The 17,026-nt window shown below is 38.5% G+C and overlaps 1 protein-coding gene and 1 pseudogene across 1 annotated transcript; both read right to left on the bottom strand.

Annotated features, from left to right (window-relative positions):
• LOC140534195 (olfactory receptor 6C2-like) overlaps positions 1-17,026 on the bottom strand; it is a 72,110-nt pseudogene that overhangs the window by 39,764 nt on the left and 15,320 nt on the right.
• Positions 2,249-3,230, bottom strand: LOC140531412 (olfactory receptor 6C2-like). The gene has a single exon (XM_072650365.1). The coding sequence runs from the start codon at positions 3,185-3,187 to the stop codon at positions 2,249-2,251; it is 939 nt and encodes a 312-aa protein (XP_072506466.1). The 5' UTR covers positions 3,188-3,230.

Below are 17,026 nucleotides of genomic sequence, written 5' to 3'. Positions count from 1 at the left end.
AAAAGATAGGCCAGAATATAAGTGAGATATATTGAGGGGAAAAAGGAGAGATATGTTAAGAAGGAAGAGAAAAGAAAGAAAAGAACATTATTAAATGATTACTATGTGCCCAGAACTGTAGTAAATCTAGATAATAAAATGCGAAAAATGAGGCAGTCTCTGCCCTTTACATTATAAGGGGAAAGGAGTACATGTGGGGAGAACTAGATAGCACAGTGGATAGTTTACTGTGTTTAGTCAGGAAGATTTGAGTTCAAATCTGATCTCAGATACCTACTAGTTGGGTAACCCTGGGCAAGTCTTTTAACCCTTATTTATTTCAGTTCCTCATCTGCAAAACTACTGATGTACTGGAGAAGAAAATGTCAGACTATTCCAATATCTTTGCCAAAACAGAAAAAGACAAAGTCCATGGGGTCACAAAGAGACTAACACAACTGAACCACAACCAACACCTATTTAGGAGAGTGTTGTCAAAGGAGGGGTGTTCAGTATGAAAATGACATCATGTCATGTGTCTTTGAAGTTTGATAGTGGAGAAAAGAGTGCTCCAAAGGATGTCCTGTCTTTTTTTTTTTTTTTTTGATACAGTAAAAAGTTGCTTTCCTGAGAATAAGGAGTGAGAGTGGAGTAAGCAGGCTGAAGAGAGTGGAAAAGGAAAATCCTTCTTTTGATAAGGTAACATAAATTGGTAGTGACCTCCAATGGCACAGTTGTATAACTTGAAATAGCATGAAACACCACTTGAGCATGAACAGAAAAAGAAGATTGTAGAGATAGACTAGGCAGGATTTTCACAGGGAATGAGTGGGGATAGGATATTGAAGTAAGAGTAGAGAAGGACCTTTAGCTGAACTAATTAAAGGGTGAAAATTGTGAAGGAGAAAAAAATGGCCACAGTACAAATGCAAGATGTAGGGACAGAGAAAGTCTAAAAGGAAAGGAGCCATCTTTACACTCCCCTCCAGCCATCCTTTCCCCAATGCAAATTTGATTCATCCAAGACCGGAGGGGTGGGGAGATTGGCATCAGATGCAGAGTGCTCTTCTCTACTCAGAGAAAATATGACAGGCTCTGAATTATTTCTATTAAGTCCCCTAAAATCAATAGTTTAAAGAAGTAGTCTATGTCCAAGGTTGGAATCCCTTCCTATCAAGTACCAGATCTACAATAAATATAGATATAACACATAGCAAATAAACCTTTTACCCAAGCTAACTGAAAATAGAAATAAGAGAAGGTAAATAGATGAGAGTAATTTTACTATTTAATAAAATAAATAATTTTAAATTAATGACAGACTTTTAGTCTTGAAGATTTGTTTTATTTTGAGGCTTTGGCTTTTACCTTGCAAGAATTCAAGTTAAAAGGCCCTTCATCTCTTTACACAGGGCTAATTTTAGAATTCAGGCAGGAGATCTCAGAATTTGGGCTTTTGGGTTTTATAACATGAATAGACAGGCGAAATTGATTTCTCACTTGACTGTGCTACTTTGATTATTCTAATAGTGCCATCTCTGCCCTGCTCCAGGAGGCTTATTATTGAGAAGACTTCATCATCTTGAAGGATCTCACAAGCCTTTGTAGTCTACCTCACCCCTGTTCTCTGCCTCTGACTGATTGGATGGTGGAGCCATGAACCCCAAACCTCCAGTTAAGGACAGAGCTGAGTTCAAACATTCCCTCATTTTTCATCTGACTGTACTACTTTGGTAATTCTCTGATTGACTTCTCCACCATTCCCTCATGCAGGCTACCTTTCCTCTCCCTCCTAATTTTCAGCTTTCTTTTGCGTGTGCTGTTTTGTAATTAGATTTTAACTTCCAATTGGGCAGATATCATCTTTTTTCATATCTTTCTCTTATTGCTTAGCACAGGGCCTGCTATGTAATGAACACTTAACAAATTTATCTTGACTATTAAGAAAGGGGCTGGAAAATTCTTTGATGATAAGTGTCTCATAAATAGTTGGTTCTAAAACAAAATCTTCCATGGATTTGATAGTAATGAAATGGTGAGCCATTTGTTGGAAAGGAAGTGAAAAACTTTGAAAGACCCATGGAGTAGGGAGGAGAAAGCCTCAATCAGTGAAGATTTCTGGATAAGAGAGAAAAGGAATTGTAAACTTCGGGTCTTTGGGTAAAGTGGTTTTAGTAAGAGAATAAAATTAAGTCATAGGACCCTGAACAAAGTATTCAAAACTATTCAGGTTTCATTTGACTAATTTCACTTGAATATCTATTGCCTCTCATAACTTCGAAATAAATATAATCCTTTTGAATGTGTCTTTAAAAGCTTGTGTCACTTGTTTATTCCTCAGAGTATAAATAAAGGGGTTCATTACTGGCGCCACTGAGGTTGCCAGCACTAACACCACCTTATTCAAAGTCCCCCCTTCTTTTGCAGAAGGTTTGATATAGATGAAGATGCAGGGGCCATAAGTCATGGAGACAACAATCATGTGGGAGGAACAAGTGGAAAAGGCTTTTTTCCTTTGTTCAGCTGAGGGGAATCTCAGAATAGTCCTGATAATATGGGCATAAGATAGAACCACTAACACTAAAGTGATGATGAGTGTCAACACAGCACATACTAAAATTATTCTTTCTTGTACCTGTATATCAGAGCATGTGATCTCCAGCAATGGTGATATATCACAGACAAAATGGTCAATAATATTGGAATCACAGAATTCTAGCTTAAGACCTCCAACAAGTATTGGAATGATGATCATCAACCCAGACAACCAACAACCAAGAAGAAGCTGGTTACAGACTTTGTTGTTTATGATGGCTGCATAGTGAAGGGGTTTGCAGATGGCTACATAGCGATCATAAGACATGGCAGCTAAGAGAAAAAATTCTGAGGCCCCAAAGAAGATAGCAAAAAATAATTGAGTGAAACATGCATTATAGGTCACAGTATTGTCCCCAGTTGATATGTGGTACAGGAATCTGGGAATACAGACAGTTGTGAATGACAATTCTAAGAAGGAATAGTTCCTAAGGAAAAAGTACATGGCAGTTTTAAGGTGGGGATCCAACAAAGTGAGGATGATGATAGTCAGGTTCGCAGTTACACTCAGCAAGTAGGTCAGAAACAGAAAGATAAAAAGCAGAACTTGCAGCTGTGGGTCATCTGTCAATCCCCCCAAAATGAAAAATGTTATCCCTGTGTGGTTTCCCATTTCTGACCTCTGTCTTTTGATGTATCTGTATGTAAAACATGGGGAGAGAGAGACAGAGAGAGAAAGAGAGAGAGATTGCAGCTGAGAAGAGCCATAATTAGATAAGTCTGCAATGCAATTTGGACATAAATTCTCAGAACTCACTCTTGGACCATTTTTTCAATCACTGGTTAAAAAATGATCATACCCTCATGATTCTATTATGTGCAATGACTTTGACTTGTGTATCTGATACTGAGCATGGCCCTTTTGTAAAAACTTTTGTCCCCTGCCTCTCTTTTCCCCCCATCCCAGTTCCTTTCCTCCACCCCAAATGTTCCTCATTAACTTTACTCTGTATTATCTAAAAGGTTGTGTTGATTTTTTTTTTGTTTTCCTACAGTACTTTTTTCAAGGTATACCTTCTTCACTGAATCCCTTTGTGACGTAGAAAAAAAAGTTTAGCAAGACTATTGCAGTGACCATCTACGACAGTGTATGCCAAATACACATCTCTACACATCTCTTCACAGTGTTTTCAACCATGCCCTACCTATAAGACATTTACTTCGTATTCACTTTGTTGCTACCAGAGAAAATATATATATGGTGACTCTATCTTTTTCCTCCTTTGGATATATGTGCACAGTGGTGAGATCACTAGTTCATAGACTATGAATATTTTCTTCCCTTTTGTCAGAAAATTTCAAATTATTTTATGGATCCTTTTGACCAATCATTACTTTTAGCAATCAGACATTAGTGTGCTTATTTTTCCAGACTCCTTGTAAATTAGGTAGTTTCATTTTTTTTACCTTTGCCATTAAATGTATTGTGAGATCAAATCTCAGAGTCTTAATAAGTTTTATCAATTTGAATATCTTTTTTTTAATTTTTTAGCATTTAAATGGTTTTGCTAATTTTCAGTTTTTATATTGTGAACTACTACTTAAACAGGAAAATGGTTCTTGGTGTTTTATATATTTCCTCAGTGTGGTCACTTTGAACTAAACCAACTTATTCCATGAGTAATTCTGTGCATACATTCACCTCCTCTGAAAGAACAGTTTCTTCTCCTTAACTTCCCAACACATCTGGACTCTTTTCCCTGTCATAAAACCAGGCTGCTATACAAACAGACCACACATCTTCTAAGTCCTTGTGCCTTCTCCTTGAGGAGGCTCTATCTCCTCTTAAGGTGACATAGCTCAGAAAAGCCCATCACAGACGTGTTATCTGTCCAGGGTTTATCTATCATAACACAGGCAATGCTAAGATTGTTGGGGTGGAGTGGGGTGGTGATGCAAGGGGAAATCAGGACTGAGACTTAGACCAAAAATAAGAGTGCAGGTCGAAGTTTTAGTGGATGGCATCAGTGCCCACCAGCCCCAGCAACTATTTTCTTCACATCCCAATATCCTTTAGGCACATGCAACTAAAGTGACAAGAGTGAATTATGAATAGCTACCTTAAGCCACATACACCTGACTGAGTTTACCATGCACTATCCTACATCCATGCTTTTTACTGCCTGGTCTTATACCTAGGAGACCTGATCTCCTAGTACCATTTTAATCTTTCTGAACATGTTTTCTCAAAAAATTCTTCACCAAGACATGACCTACAGTCCCAGATTAGCAAGCACCATCAGAGGAATTCTATTCTATGGGTCCATAATGGGAAACAGAACCATTATGATATTTGATGGAAATTTGTCATTGGAAAGAGTGATGGTGAAGCAGACATCTCTCTTACCACAGCTGCTGATGTGGATGGAAGGGAAAGTCTTCCTATGGAAGGTTCAATCATCAGCTGCTTTGGGAATTAGGTCAATGAAATGTGGGGGAGGAAAGAACACTTAGGAAAGGGGGAAAATATTAATAGGACCCAGGAAGCAGGGGGACAGTTGTTCAACTTGTTGAAGGAGCACAAAGTGATGGGGGCAGTAATTTGGCTAGAAGGAAGTACAATTTCCTAGAAGGGAGGCACCCACATTCAAGAAGGGAGCACCCCTGTTCCCACCACACCCATCCCAGATGAGCACATTTAGGATTCAGGACCATTTGCTTTGAGCCCGTTCATTCTAAGTCAGCCTATAAGAGAAGGCATATCTCCATTCCCAATTAGATTCGCAAGGCATCCATAACCACTCTGCTGGTTCGCTCATCACCTTTGATGTGATCTGTTTTGGCGGTGAAGAAAATTGCTCTCCCCTTGACAAGTGCAGGGCCACAATTCTTCTTTATTTTTTGCCGTATTTATTACTGCCATATTATTTTGATTGTGAACCAACTTTTTTGCATGCTTCTTTCTTACCATAGAGGCAGTTGGTGGCTCAGTGGACAGAGGACTGGGACTGGAGTCAGAAAGAACTGAATTCAAATCCATCCTCTGACTCTTCCTAGCTTTGTGATCCTGGACAATGCTTGACAAAAGCATCCACTGAAGAAGGAAATGGGAAATCATTTCAGGTCTTTTTGTAAGAAAACATATCTGCCAATATGATCCATTGGGTTCTGAAGAGTTGCGCCTGGCTAACTAGCATCTCTATTACCTTAGCTCATCAGCTGCCCTCTTCTGTACTTCCTGGATGTCCTCCAGACTTTTTATCTGCAAATCCTTTCACAAATTTAAAGGGGAGATTTTTCTTAAGAAAAATTTCAATTGCCAAAGGATTCCATCAGAGTTTTAACGGGGCTTCTCTCCACTCTCCACAATGCTTTCTCCAGTCTTGGAATGTTTTTTTTTTTTTTTCCCCTTTCCCCCTACCTAGCACCTCCTCTACATCCTGGTACTGTGCTCTCTGTTTTATTACTTCTTTCTGCAGTGAAGTAGCAGAAGAACTAATAAAGTAAGTAATAAATAGCTTAGCAGATACTTCCAAAGTATGTCTTAGCTTTTATAAGTTGATGTACTATTCTTATCTGGTAGAGGCATTAGAGATTTTGGAAGTGTAGGTAATGTATATATATATATTTCCACCATGAAAACTATCTACTTTGCTTTTGCAGAAGCTTGACCTCAGTGGAGAATATTGGCCAATTGATATTTCTCCCCAATTAGCCATTTTCCTATTGTTTAAAATAACCATATGTTAACCCAATTTCTAGGTACAATGATGAGACAGGTTGCCCTAGAGGGAATATAATCTAGAGGGAAGTTGAGATGAGCTTATTTCTGCAAAGACACTGGATATTGGAGCGTGAATCCTAGCACTCTCTTTTCCTACTTAGAGGTGGCATCTTGTGTGTTGTGACAAATTTCTTAATAGGGTTTTTCCTGTATTTCAGGATCCTTGTTGTGATCATTGTATATTTTAGCTTCATTTCAGACAGGAACATGTTATTTACTCCATTACAGTGGAGCATTGCAAAGAGAAGTAACCGTAGTCCAGCATCACCTTTTGCCAGTGATAGTTTGCATCTTTATATGTGCCATCTCTGCCTGCTCACTCTGTCCCTGTGGTTCCAGGGTTAAAGACCCACAATCTAATTTTCTTCAAGCAGGATTTGATCACAATTTTTTTTTCACTAATCACAAATTAATTTTGTTACGTAGCTATACAAATGTTTCCCAACTTCATTCAATTTTCTTCCATTCTCCCCTGAATTAGACTTCCTTAGGAGAACACACTTAGTAGTAGCAATGGATTTCCTTGGTTGCTGTAAAACGTTCCCTACAAAGAACCCCAAATGGAATTTCTTCTAGGTCTTGATAAATGAGACTTCTGTATCCCCGAATGACCAGCTCACATAGTACTGAATTCAGTTTTGCAGAAACCAACAAAGCCTAGCACAATGATCTGGGATTCTTGAATTCATGACTATTGGAGAGGCAATTTCTCTTTTGCTTAGACTTTGTAGATTCCACACAGAGTGACTTCTGGAGACAAAACTGGGGCCCAGTAGAAATTTGGACAAGTCATTTAACCTCTGTTTTCTTGACAAAAGCAAACAGAATCTCTGAATCTCTGAGTCTGTCAAACTCGATCCTTTGACCCTAGGACCCACTGTGTCCCTTAAATGATTCTTTCTTCTCTGGCAAGCATTACCCTTCCTTCTTCCTCCAACAGTATGCCCTTCTGCTCAGTAAAAGAAAATTCAAAACTTGCCGTTTTGTGTATAATATGTTTTAGAGATGCTTTCTTTTTCAGTAAGGAAACTTTCATTCAAAGGAAATAACAACTGTAGGCGAATCTCAAAGAATGTGCAGCTCATGGTAAAAGAGAAATCTCCCTGTAAAACTGACATCATACAAGTAACTCACCTGTATATGAAGCTCTAAGCCTGACCCAGCTTCCATCAAAGGGCAGAAATTATGTCTGTGTAATTACAAAGAATATCTCAAATCCAGATTCTGGATTTTATCCTGGAAAATCCATAATACTTGCTGGATTTTTAAAATATTCTTTTTGTCTGTCCTAAGCATGGAGTTCCTTTTTTTCCTCCATGAATTTGGGGAATGTCTTGTGTATGTTATAATAAAGGGAATTCTGGGAGCTTGTACTGATTCTTGTGCTTTGGGTCACTCTATACCCTGTTCTCAGGCAGAACATGGGCTCATCTGTTCCATTACTGTTGGCATTGCAATTGGCCACAGAGCAAGTTAGGCAACATATTTCACTGATGATCTTAGTCTTTTTCTTAATGTTTCCTCTGTTCAGTCTATCTGTACATGAATTCTAAGTACGTGGGACGGAACATTTCCCTCCATTTGATGTAGGACCTGATCACAATTGCTTTATTTTTCTTTTCTTCTCTTTTTCTTTTTTTTTTTTTTTTAAGAGGCAGTCAAGGTAAAGTGACTCACCCCAGGACATACAGTTAATATGTGTCTGAGGCTGGATTTCAACTCAGGTCCTTTGGAACCTAGGGCCGGTGCTCCAGAGTGCACCACAATTGTTTTTCAATAATCACTAATTAGTGACATTCAGTAGCTAAACAAATGTTTCCCATCTGTACTCCAGTTAATTTTTTCCCATTCTGCATTACAATAGGCTTACTCAGGAGATCTCAATTAGTTGTAGGGAAAGGTTTTCCATGACTGTTGTAATATATTATCCACCAAGAACCCTGAGGGGTTTTTCTCCTAAACTTGGTGAAATGGAGCTTTACTCAGGCAGCTAACATGTTGCAATCTGCTCCAGCTAAGTACACATCTCACATAAGGCAGGATCCACCTGGCAAGCAAGATGCTCTGACCTATGTTGGCTAAAGCCATGATGAGATGAAAGATGAAATATCCCCCCAATAGTACTCTTTCAAATGAAGATCACAGAGATCACCTGTATAAAACTATATCCTTCAAGAGGCTTGTCTCTGGACCTGCCTACCCCTTCCTTCTGTAAGCTCCATCTCCTGGAGCCTAGTGACCTCGCTCTGCCCACTGTGGACCCTAACGCATTTCCCCCACTTTCAAAGTTACCTTCCCTTCTTCCCTCCCTTCCTTCTTTCTCTCTGAGCTTTGTTTCTAACTAGATAATGGCTAAAAAGTATCTTTTAGCTAGTTCATTCTTTTGTGCAATTAACAAGCTACTTTATATTTTAATCCTCTTAAGGATGCTTACTTTTTCAGTGAGGATGCTTGTTTATTCAAGGAAATAATAACAATTGTGAAATTTTAGGAAGTGTGCAGCATAAGAGTAGGGAGATAACTTTTTGTGGGAGTCTTTCATAAACTCCTCAAATTGTTAAAATCAGTGTGTAATGCATCTAGAAATGAAGCTGATCCTATGAAAGTACTCTCAACACACAGTACAGGTCAAGGTTCACATCATACACGATAAAAGTAGCATCTCAGAAATGAGTATTCATTTTCCATCTGAAACATATATTTGGTAGTTTTTTTTTATTGCTTCTTCTTCCTTTCTTCCTCCCTCCCTCCCTTCCTCCTTTCTTTCATTCCCTTGTTCTTTGTGTCCTTCTCTGTTTCCTTCCTTCTCTCCCTCCTTCCTTCCTTCTTTCCTTCCTTCCTTCCTTCCTTCCTTCCTTCCTTCCTTCCTTCCTTCCTTCCTTCCTTCCTTCCTTCCTTCCTTCCTTCCTTCCTTCCATTCTTCCTTTCTTTTGACAGGTTTCATTTCTGTGTTCCGATATAGGGAAACTGTCACATCTGTTCTATTTACACAACTTCAAAAATGGAGAAGTAGTGATATTACCATTCATTATTTTACTTACTTTCTTGTCCATACTTCAGGCTTCAGTGAGCAGTTGTTGTCCAATAGTCCCTGGAATGCCTCAAAGCTGAGCAGCCACAGATTGATGGAAAAACATATATCTACATCTGGCCACTTTATCTCACAAACCCATGACATCACAATAACTGGCCCAATGGAGTTCTTCCTACGTTCTCATCTTCTGAAATATACCAATCCTCTCTCTCATTACCATCTCTAAAATGAGACTGCATCGTTATCCTGTCCTGCATTAAATGCATGAAGTATTTTGATGAGCTGTATGTTGCTTAAAGAAAACTGAACCTTTTGAAAGAGAATGGCCTTTCAGGTCCTGAATTTATTTGGATCTCCTGATCTGACCTGTCTGGGCAGAGATACAGCTTTCCCCCCAAACTGTACACTAAAAGCAAAGGATATTTCTTTCATCTGTCCAGTGTGCTGCAGGTGCATGGGGATCAACTGAGTTCACAAAAAAAATGACCCTTGGGGAACCTAAATTCAAAAGTCACTAATGAATCTCTATTGTAATCAACTTTGGCAAAAGACCTAAAGTACATTGCTGTAGGGCCAGTACCACAAGGAACAGAAATCTAGGAATAGCATCAGACAGTGGCTTGGTACATGGCAGTGAGTCAGTTGATGGAGGAAGAGTGGCACATCATTGCTCCTCCCTACATTGTCTAAGATAGTGTTTTCCAAAATTATTTGATCCTCCACCTTCATCAGTTAAACAATGAATGTGCACTCCACAAACACACACACACATACACACACACACACACACTCATTTATATATTATATATTACACAATATGCTACTTTATTAATGTATTTTAAAGTTAATCAGGCAGTACTTATTAAATGCTTAGTATATGTCAGTTAGTATTTTTAGGGTTGGATTACAAAGGAGGACAAAAGCATTGTCTTCACCCTAAAAGACATTGTAAAGGAAGAGACAACATGTAAATAACTGAACACATAAGATCAAAGTAGAGTAGATGGAAGGTAATCTCAGAGGGAAGGCTCTTGAGTAGGAAGTTGAGATAGGACAGAAAAGGCTTCTTACGGAAGGTGGGATTTGAGCAGCAACCAGGTAAGGTAAGAGATGGAAGTTGGGGGAACTAGTATTCCAGCCTTGGGAGCAACCCAGTTCAACAGAGTTCAGCGATAGGTCGTTCTGGGCAAAAATAACACAAACTTTGCCTTAAAAAGAAATACAACTTTCTAATGTGTGAAGAAGAACCATACCTACCCTTTGACCTGTGTTTTGATGTCTTTGAGGATGAAATGGCTGTAGATACCTAGAACCAGTATATGTCTTGTCTTAGAATAAAGCTGAAAGATGCTGACTCTCCTCCTCCAACTTTAGGTGAGGGAAGCACTTAAAGGTACAAAAGACACTGTCATCCATGATTTCACTGGGAAGATCTTCACGTAATGCAGTCAAGTACTTATTATGTAGCTAAACTGTGCCAGGCTTTTACACTAAGCACTGGGGTTGTGAGTGTGAGCAAACTTAAAAAAAAGTCATTCTCAAGGAACAGTCTGACAAGCAAACAACTGTATATAAACAAGACTTATACAAGATAAACGAGATAATTTCAGAGGGAAGATACTTAATATTAAGAAGAGAGGGAAAGCTGTCTTTTATAAGGCTGGGTTTTATTTGAGACTCCAAGAAATGGAGGTGAAGAGGGAGAAAATTCTAGGTATAGAATAGCCAGTGAAAGTGCACAGAGTTGGGTTATAAAGTGTCTTTTGTGTGGGACATAATATAGCCCCTGTTACTAAATCATAGAGTATACAAGTACAAATTTATATTTCTATCTGCTTGTACATCTCTCTCTATCTCATTCTCTCTATCTCTCTGTCTGTTAGATTACCTATATGTCTATCCGTCTAAATATAGATACATCTATTCATAGACAATGAATGTATTTTAAAAGGACAGAGGATTTTATATTCAGTCCTGGAGATTAAAAATAATCATTAGAAGTAACTCCTTCAATGAGAAGATGGAGTTTTGTTGCAAAATCTTGGTGCCCATGCTGCATACAAATAAACAGATAATTGTAGAAAGACACAGTATTTTAACTATTCTTTTTTTTTACTTTATTTATTTAACTTTTAACATCCATTTTCACAAATTTTGGGTTCCAAATTTTCTCCCCATTTGTCCCCTCCCTCCACCCCAAAACACCAAGCATTCTAATTGCCCCTATCACCAATCTGCCCTCTCTTCTATCATCCCTCCCTTCCCTTGTCCCCATCTTCTCTTTAGTCCTGTAGGGCCAGATAACTTTCTGTACCGCATTACCTGTATTTCTTATTTCCTAGTAGCAAGAACAGTACTCGACAGTTGTTCCTAAAACTTTGAGTTCTCACTTCTTTTCATCCCTCCCTCCCCACCCATTCCCTTTGGGAAGGCAAGCAATTCAATATAGGCCATATCTGTGTAATTTTGCAAATGACTTCCATAATAGTTGTGTTGTGTAAGACTAATTATATTTCCCTCAATCCTATCCTGCCCCCCATTGCTTCTGTTCTCTCTTTTGCTCCTTTCCCCCCCCAAGAGTGTTGACTTAGATTTGCTCCCACCTCCCATTGCCCTCCCTTCCATCATCCCTCCCACCCTGCTTATCTCCTTCTCTCCCACTTTCCTGTATTGTAAGGTAGGTTTTCATGCCAAAATGAGTGTGCATTTTATTCCTTCCTTTAGTGGAATGTGATGAGAGTAAACTTCATGTTTTTCTCTCACCTCCCCTCTTTTTCCCTCCACTAACAAGTCTTTTGCTTGCCTCTTTTATGAGAAATAATTTACCCCATTCTATTTCTCCCCTTCTCCTCCCAATATATTTCTCTCTCACTGCTTAATTTCATTTTTTAAAGATATGATCCCATCCTATTCAATTCACTCTGTGCTCTATGTGTGTGTGTGTGTGTGTGTGTGTGTGTGTGTGTGTGTGTGTGTGTGTGAGTGTGTAATCCCACCAACTACCCAGTACTGAAAAGTTTCAAGAGTTACAAATAATGCCTTTCGATGCAGGAATGTAAACAGTTCAACTTTAGTAAAGTCCCTTATGACTTCTCTTTGCTGTTTACCTTTTCATGCTTCTCTTCATTCTTGTGTTTGAAAGTCAAATTTTCTTTTCAGCTCTGGTCTTTTCATCAAGAATTCTTGAAAGTCCTCTATTTCATTGAAAGACCAATTTTTCCCTTGAAGTATTATACTCAGTTTTGCTGGGTAGATGATTCTTGGTTTTAGTCCTAGTTCCTTTGACTTCTGGAATATCCTATTCCATGCCCTTCGATCCCTTAATGTAGAAGCTTCTAGATCTTGTGTTATCCTGATTGTATTTCCACAATACTTGAATTTTCTCTTTCTAGCTGCTTGCAATATTTTCTCCCTGACCAGGGAACTCTGGAATTTGGCCACAATGTTCCTAGGAGTTTCTCTTTTTGGATCTATTTCAGGCAGTGATCTGTGGATTCCTTGAATACTTATTTTGCCCTCTGGTTCTAGAATCTCAGGGCAGTTTTCCTTGATAATTTCATGAAAGATGTTGTCTAGGATCTTTTTTTGATCATGGTTTCAGGTAGTCCCATAATTTTTAAATTGTCTCTCCTGGATCTATTTTCCAGGTCAGTTGTTTTTCCAATAAGATATTTCACATTATCTTCCATTTTTTCATTCTTTTGGTTTTGTTTTGTGATTTCTTGGTTTCTCATAAAGTTACGAGCCTCCATCTGTTCCATTCTAATTTTGAAAGAACTATTTTCTTCAGTGAGCTTTTGAACCTCCTTTTCCTTTTGGCTAATTCTGCTTTTTAAAGCATTCTTCTCCTCATTGGCTTTTTGAACCTCTTTTGTCAATTGAATAAGCTTATTTTTCAAGGTGTTATTTTCTTCAGCATTCTTTTGGGTCTCCTTTAGCAAGGTGTTGACCTGCTTTTCATGCTTTTCTTTCATCTGTCTCATTTCTCTTCCCAGTTTTTCCTCCACCTCTCTAACTTGATTTTCAAAATCCTTTTTGAGTTCCATGGCCTGAGCCCATTGAATATTTATTTTAGATGTTTGAGATAGAGAAGCCTTGACTTCTATGTCTTTCCCTGATGGTAAGCATTGTTCTTCCTCATCTGAAAGGATGGGAGGAGATATCTGTTCACCAAGAAAGTAACCTTCTCTGGTCTTATTTTATTTTCCCCCTTTTCTGGGCATTTTCCCAGCCAGTTGCTTGACTTCTGAGTTTCCTCTCCACACTCACATGGCCTCCAGATCTGCTCAGCCAGAGCTTGGTGTCTGAGGTTCAAATGCTGCTCTCCAGCCTCAGGACCTTTGGCAGGGGTGTGAGATTAAGTTCAGGTGCTCAGGAGGGGGCAGGGCCACCACAAGGGACTTAGTTCCCTCAGGGGTTTATGTGGAGACCTTCAACAATGGATCTGAGCTCCTGCCTGCTTTAGGGGCCCCTGTCTGCTGCTGCCTCCACTGCTGCCTCCTGAGGGGGCCTGAGTTATAGGGACACCCTACTCCCCTCTCAGTGAGCTGAAAAGACCCTCTCACTGACCCTTGTCACCTGTGGGTGGAGGGACCTGTGCTGCAGCTGGAGATTCTGTCCCTGAAGCCTACTTGGACCTGCTCCCCTTGGTGCTGCTCAGCCAAGGCAGGGCTGTGCTGTGCTCTGGGTTTGTGGTGCAACAGATCTTTCTTGTCAGTTTTTCAGATCTCTCTGGAACAGAAATCTCCTCCACTTCATTGTTCTGTGGCTTCTGCTGCTCCAGAATTTGTTGGGACTTCTTCTTTACAGGTATTTTATAGCCTGTGGGTTAGGAGCTAGAATATGTGTATCTTTCTACTCCACCATCTTGGCTCCTCCCCCCATTTTAACTGTTCTTAAAACCAGGTGCAGCAATAACCCCAGAATCTGTCAGGTTCTTTGCGAAGACAATTCACTTCTACTCCTTATATCCAACAGAGTTGAATTAATTAGACTCTTTTATGAACAGATAATGACGGATAGTGCCTACTTCAGTGGCCTCTAAAGAAGAGAGACTACCCCTGACCAGTTGTAGAAAGGTGTTAACAACCTATGTCTTAGAAATCGACATTTCAAGTGAAGGTGAAGATGAAGTAAAGTATTAAAATGAACAACAATTCAAACATGGGGGGAGAATTAAAACTGAAAGCAACATCTCTTCCTAGAACTTCAGCTATAGAGATTCCTAGTGTACAGATACATTGTACAGATTATATGAAAGCTACTATCTAGACTGAGTCTACCACAAGGTCATGTTTAGGGAAATAATACTATAATTCTAATAAAGACTCTGACTACCCATATCATCAACTACTCCAAGTGCAGCAGATTGGTCAATAGAACTCAGAGAGTTATGATTATATGACTGATGTCCAGACTAAGTTAAAATGTTAAAGGGGAATCTGTAGTTAGATAATGGTACTAATGTTTACTCATGTAATGTATTCTTTGCATGTAATACCACAGGATCATTGAAGTATATGTTAATTATTGTATTTTTGAGTATGCTGAAACATTATTTTATTGTTCCAATTTATTTGCTTCTGTTCAATTGTTTGTAGCTGTAAATAACTGTGATACTTGTCATTTTAGAGGAGCTGTTTCATTTTTTTGTATTTATAACCCCTATATCTAGCACACTGCCTTGCATAGACTAGGAGCCTAGTAAGTACTTGTTCATTGTTTTGCATATTTGCAGCTGTTTCTGCATATTATCTAGGACTACTAAGGTTATTATTGCTTTGCTTTTGCTTTTTTTTCCCTCTGGTAGGATCAATTTTGGCCAGTTCAGCAATTCAGACCTGGAGTTTAAATTCATTGAGTGATAAAATATGGTAAATACAACCTTACTTATAAGATTAAAAAGGATACAATTCTTAATTTAATTAAAATAAAACATTACTCCACTTTATGTCTGTATTCATCATTGCAATGGCTAACACTCAGGAATATGTCACCAAAGTAAATTTATTTGCTTCCCTTCTGATTTTTAAATTTTACATAAGATTTTTGTTCATTTTTTCTTGTATGATCACCTCTATCACTTACTTCATCACAAACTCTTCCTCTAGCCATAGATCTGAAAGTAATTCTTCATTTCTTCTCTAATTTATTTATGATGTAACTTTTCATATCTAACTCATGTATCCATTTGAAAATTACCTTGGTGTATGGTATAAGGTACTTGTTGAAATCTTATTTTTGCCAGACTGTTTTCCCAACAGTTTTCTCAATTATTGACTACATCAGTCAGCAATTGGAGTCCTTGAGTTTATTGAACATCAAGCTACTGTGTTTGCTTGCTTCTGGATGTTGTATATACAATCTCTTCCACTGACTGATCTCTTTTTAAAAAGTACAAAATCATTCATCTTCAAAGGGACCTCAAATTATTCTACGTATAAAGTAAAGCTCAAAGTTCATGTCTATGGACTTCTTTTGATTGATGCGGATTGATTATCCAGTGTTTTGTATCTATATGAAGGAAGAAGTTGGTGAGACCTTGGGAGAAGAGAATTCTTCTTCTTCTCGCTTCAAAAAACAGAAGTTTCCAGATTCACTTCAAGTTCCTAGTAGGAAAGTAGTACTTTAGGAATAAGACAACATGTAGAAGAGCTGGGAGATTAGTCATATTCATAACTCCAGTTTACCTCCCCAGAGAATTTTTTAAAATTTCTCTTTTGACGTCTTTTGATTGAATTGAGATATCTCTCTCTCCCTATGAGAGAACTCATTCACTCTTTATTTTCTGGTTTATTCTCTATCTATCTTCACTGATTTCTATTTGTCATTAGCTTGGATAAATGGGTTATTTTCTATGTTATATGGATGTTTATTGTAGGTCTGGCATTTGATGGGAAAGAATTCCAACTTTGGAGTTAGAGCACCTATCCATTAAGGAGTATCAGCCAGGAGCCCATTTTGAACCTAGTCCCCTAAACTCATGATTTTTAGGGGACTAGATTTATATAATTCAGGCCTGTCATTTTTTTTCTGAGTAGAGCAGAGCACTATGCATCTGTGCATGTTTTGTTTTTTTTTAATTCTTGGAGGGAGGAGTCAAGGCAATCAGGGTTAAGTGACTTGCCCAAGGTAGCACAGCTAGTAAGCATCAAATCTCTGAGGCTGCATTTGAACTCAGGTCCTCCTGACTTTGGGTCTGGTGGACTATTCACTCTACCACCAAGCTATTTTCATATTTAAAAATAGTTAAGTGATTGCCTATTTTTTTTTCCTTTTCATCCTCTGGTGTCTTTCTCTTTGTGTTCCTCCCTTCTTCCTCTTCTCCACCCTCTCTTTCTCACAGCAATTCAAATATTACCCCCAAAACTCTGGGATGAATAATATCTTCCTATTTGAGGAGTGAGACTAATCAGGTAAAATATGTTCATGCCTTGGATATCCGAAAAATGAATATTCTCTCCCGTACCCATTCTCCATCAACTCTCTGAAAGGTGGGGTAAGCATACTTCAGAAGTAGATTTCTGGAGACAGAGCTTCATTGTTCAATTGCATTGATCAGATTTCTGAAGTCTTTCAAATTTGTTTTTCTTTACAACAAGTCAAACATTGTAAAATTGTTCTTCTGAATGAGCTGCTTTCATTTTGCATTATTTTATATAACTTTTCTCAAGTTAATTGATCTGTTCCTTTTG

The sequence above is a fragment of the Notamacropus eugenii genome, chromosome 3, assembly GCF_028372415.1.
Source record: "Notamacropus eugenii isolate mMacEug1 chromosome 3, mMacEug1.pri_v2, whole genome shotgun sequence".
Taxonomy (NCBI): domain Eukaryota; kingdom Metazoa; phylum Chordata; class Mammalia; order Diprotodontia; family Macropodidae; genus Notamacropus; species Notamacropus eugenii.
This window is presented reverse-complemented; position numbering and strand designations above follow the sequence as displayed.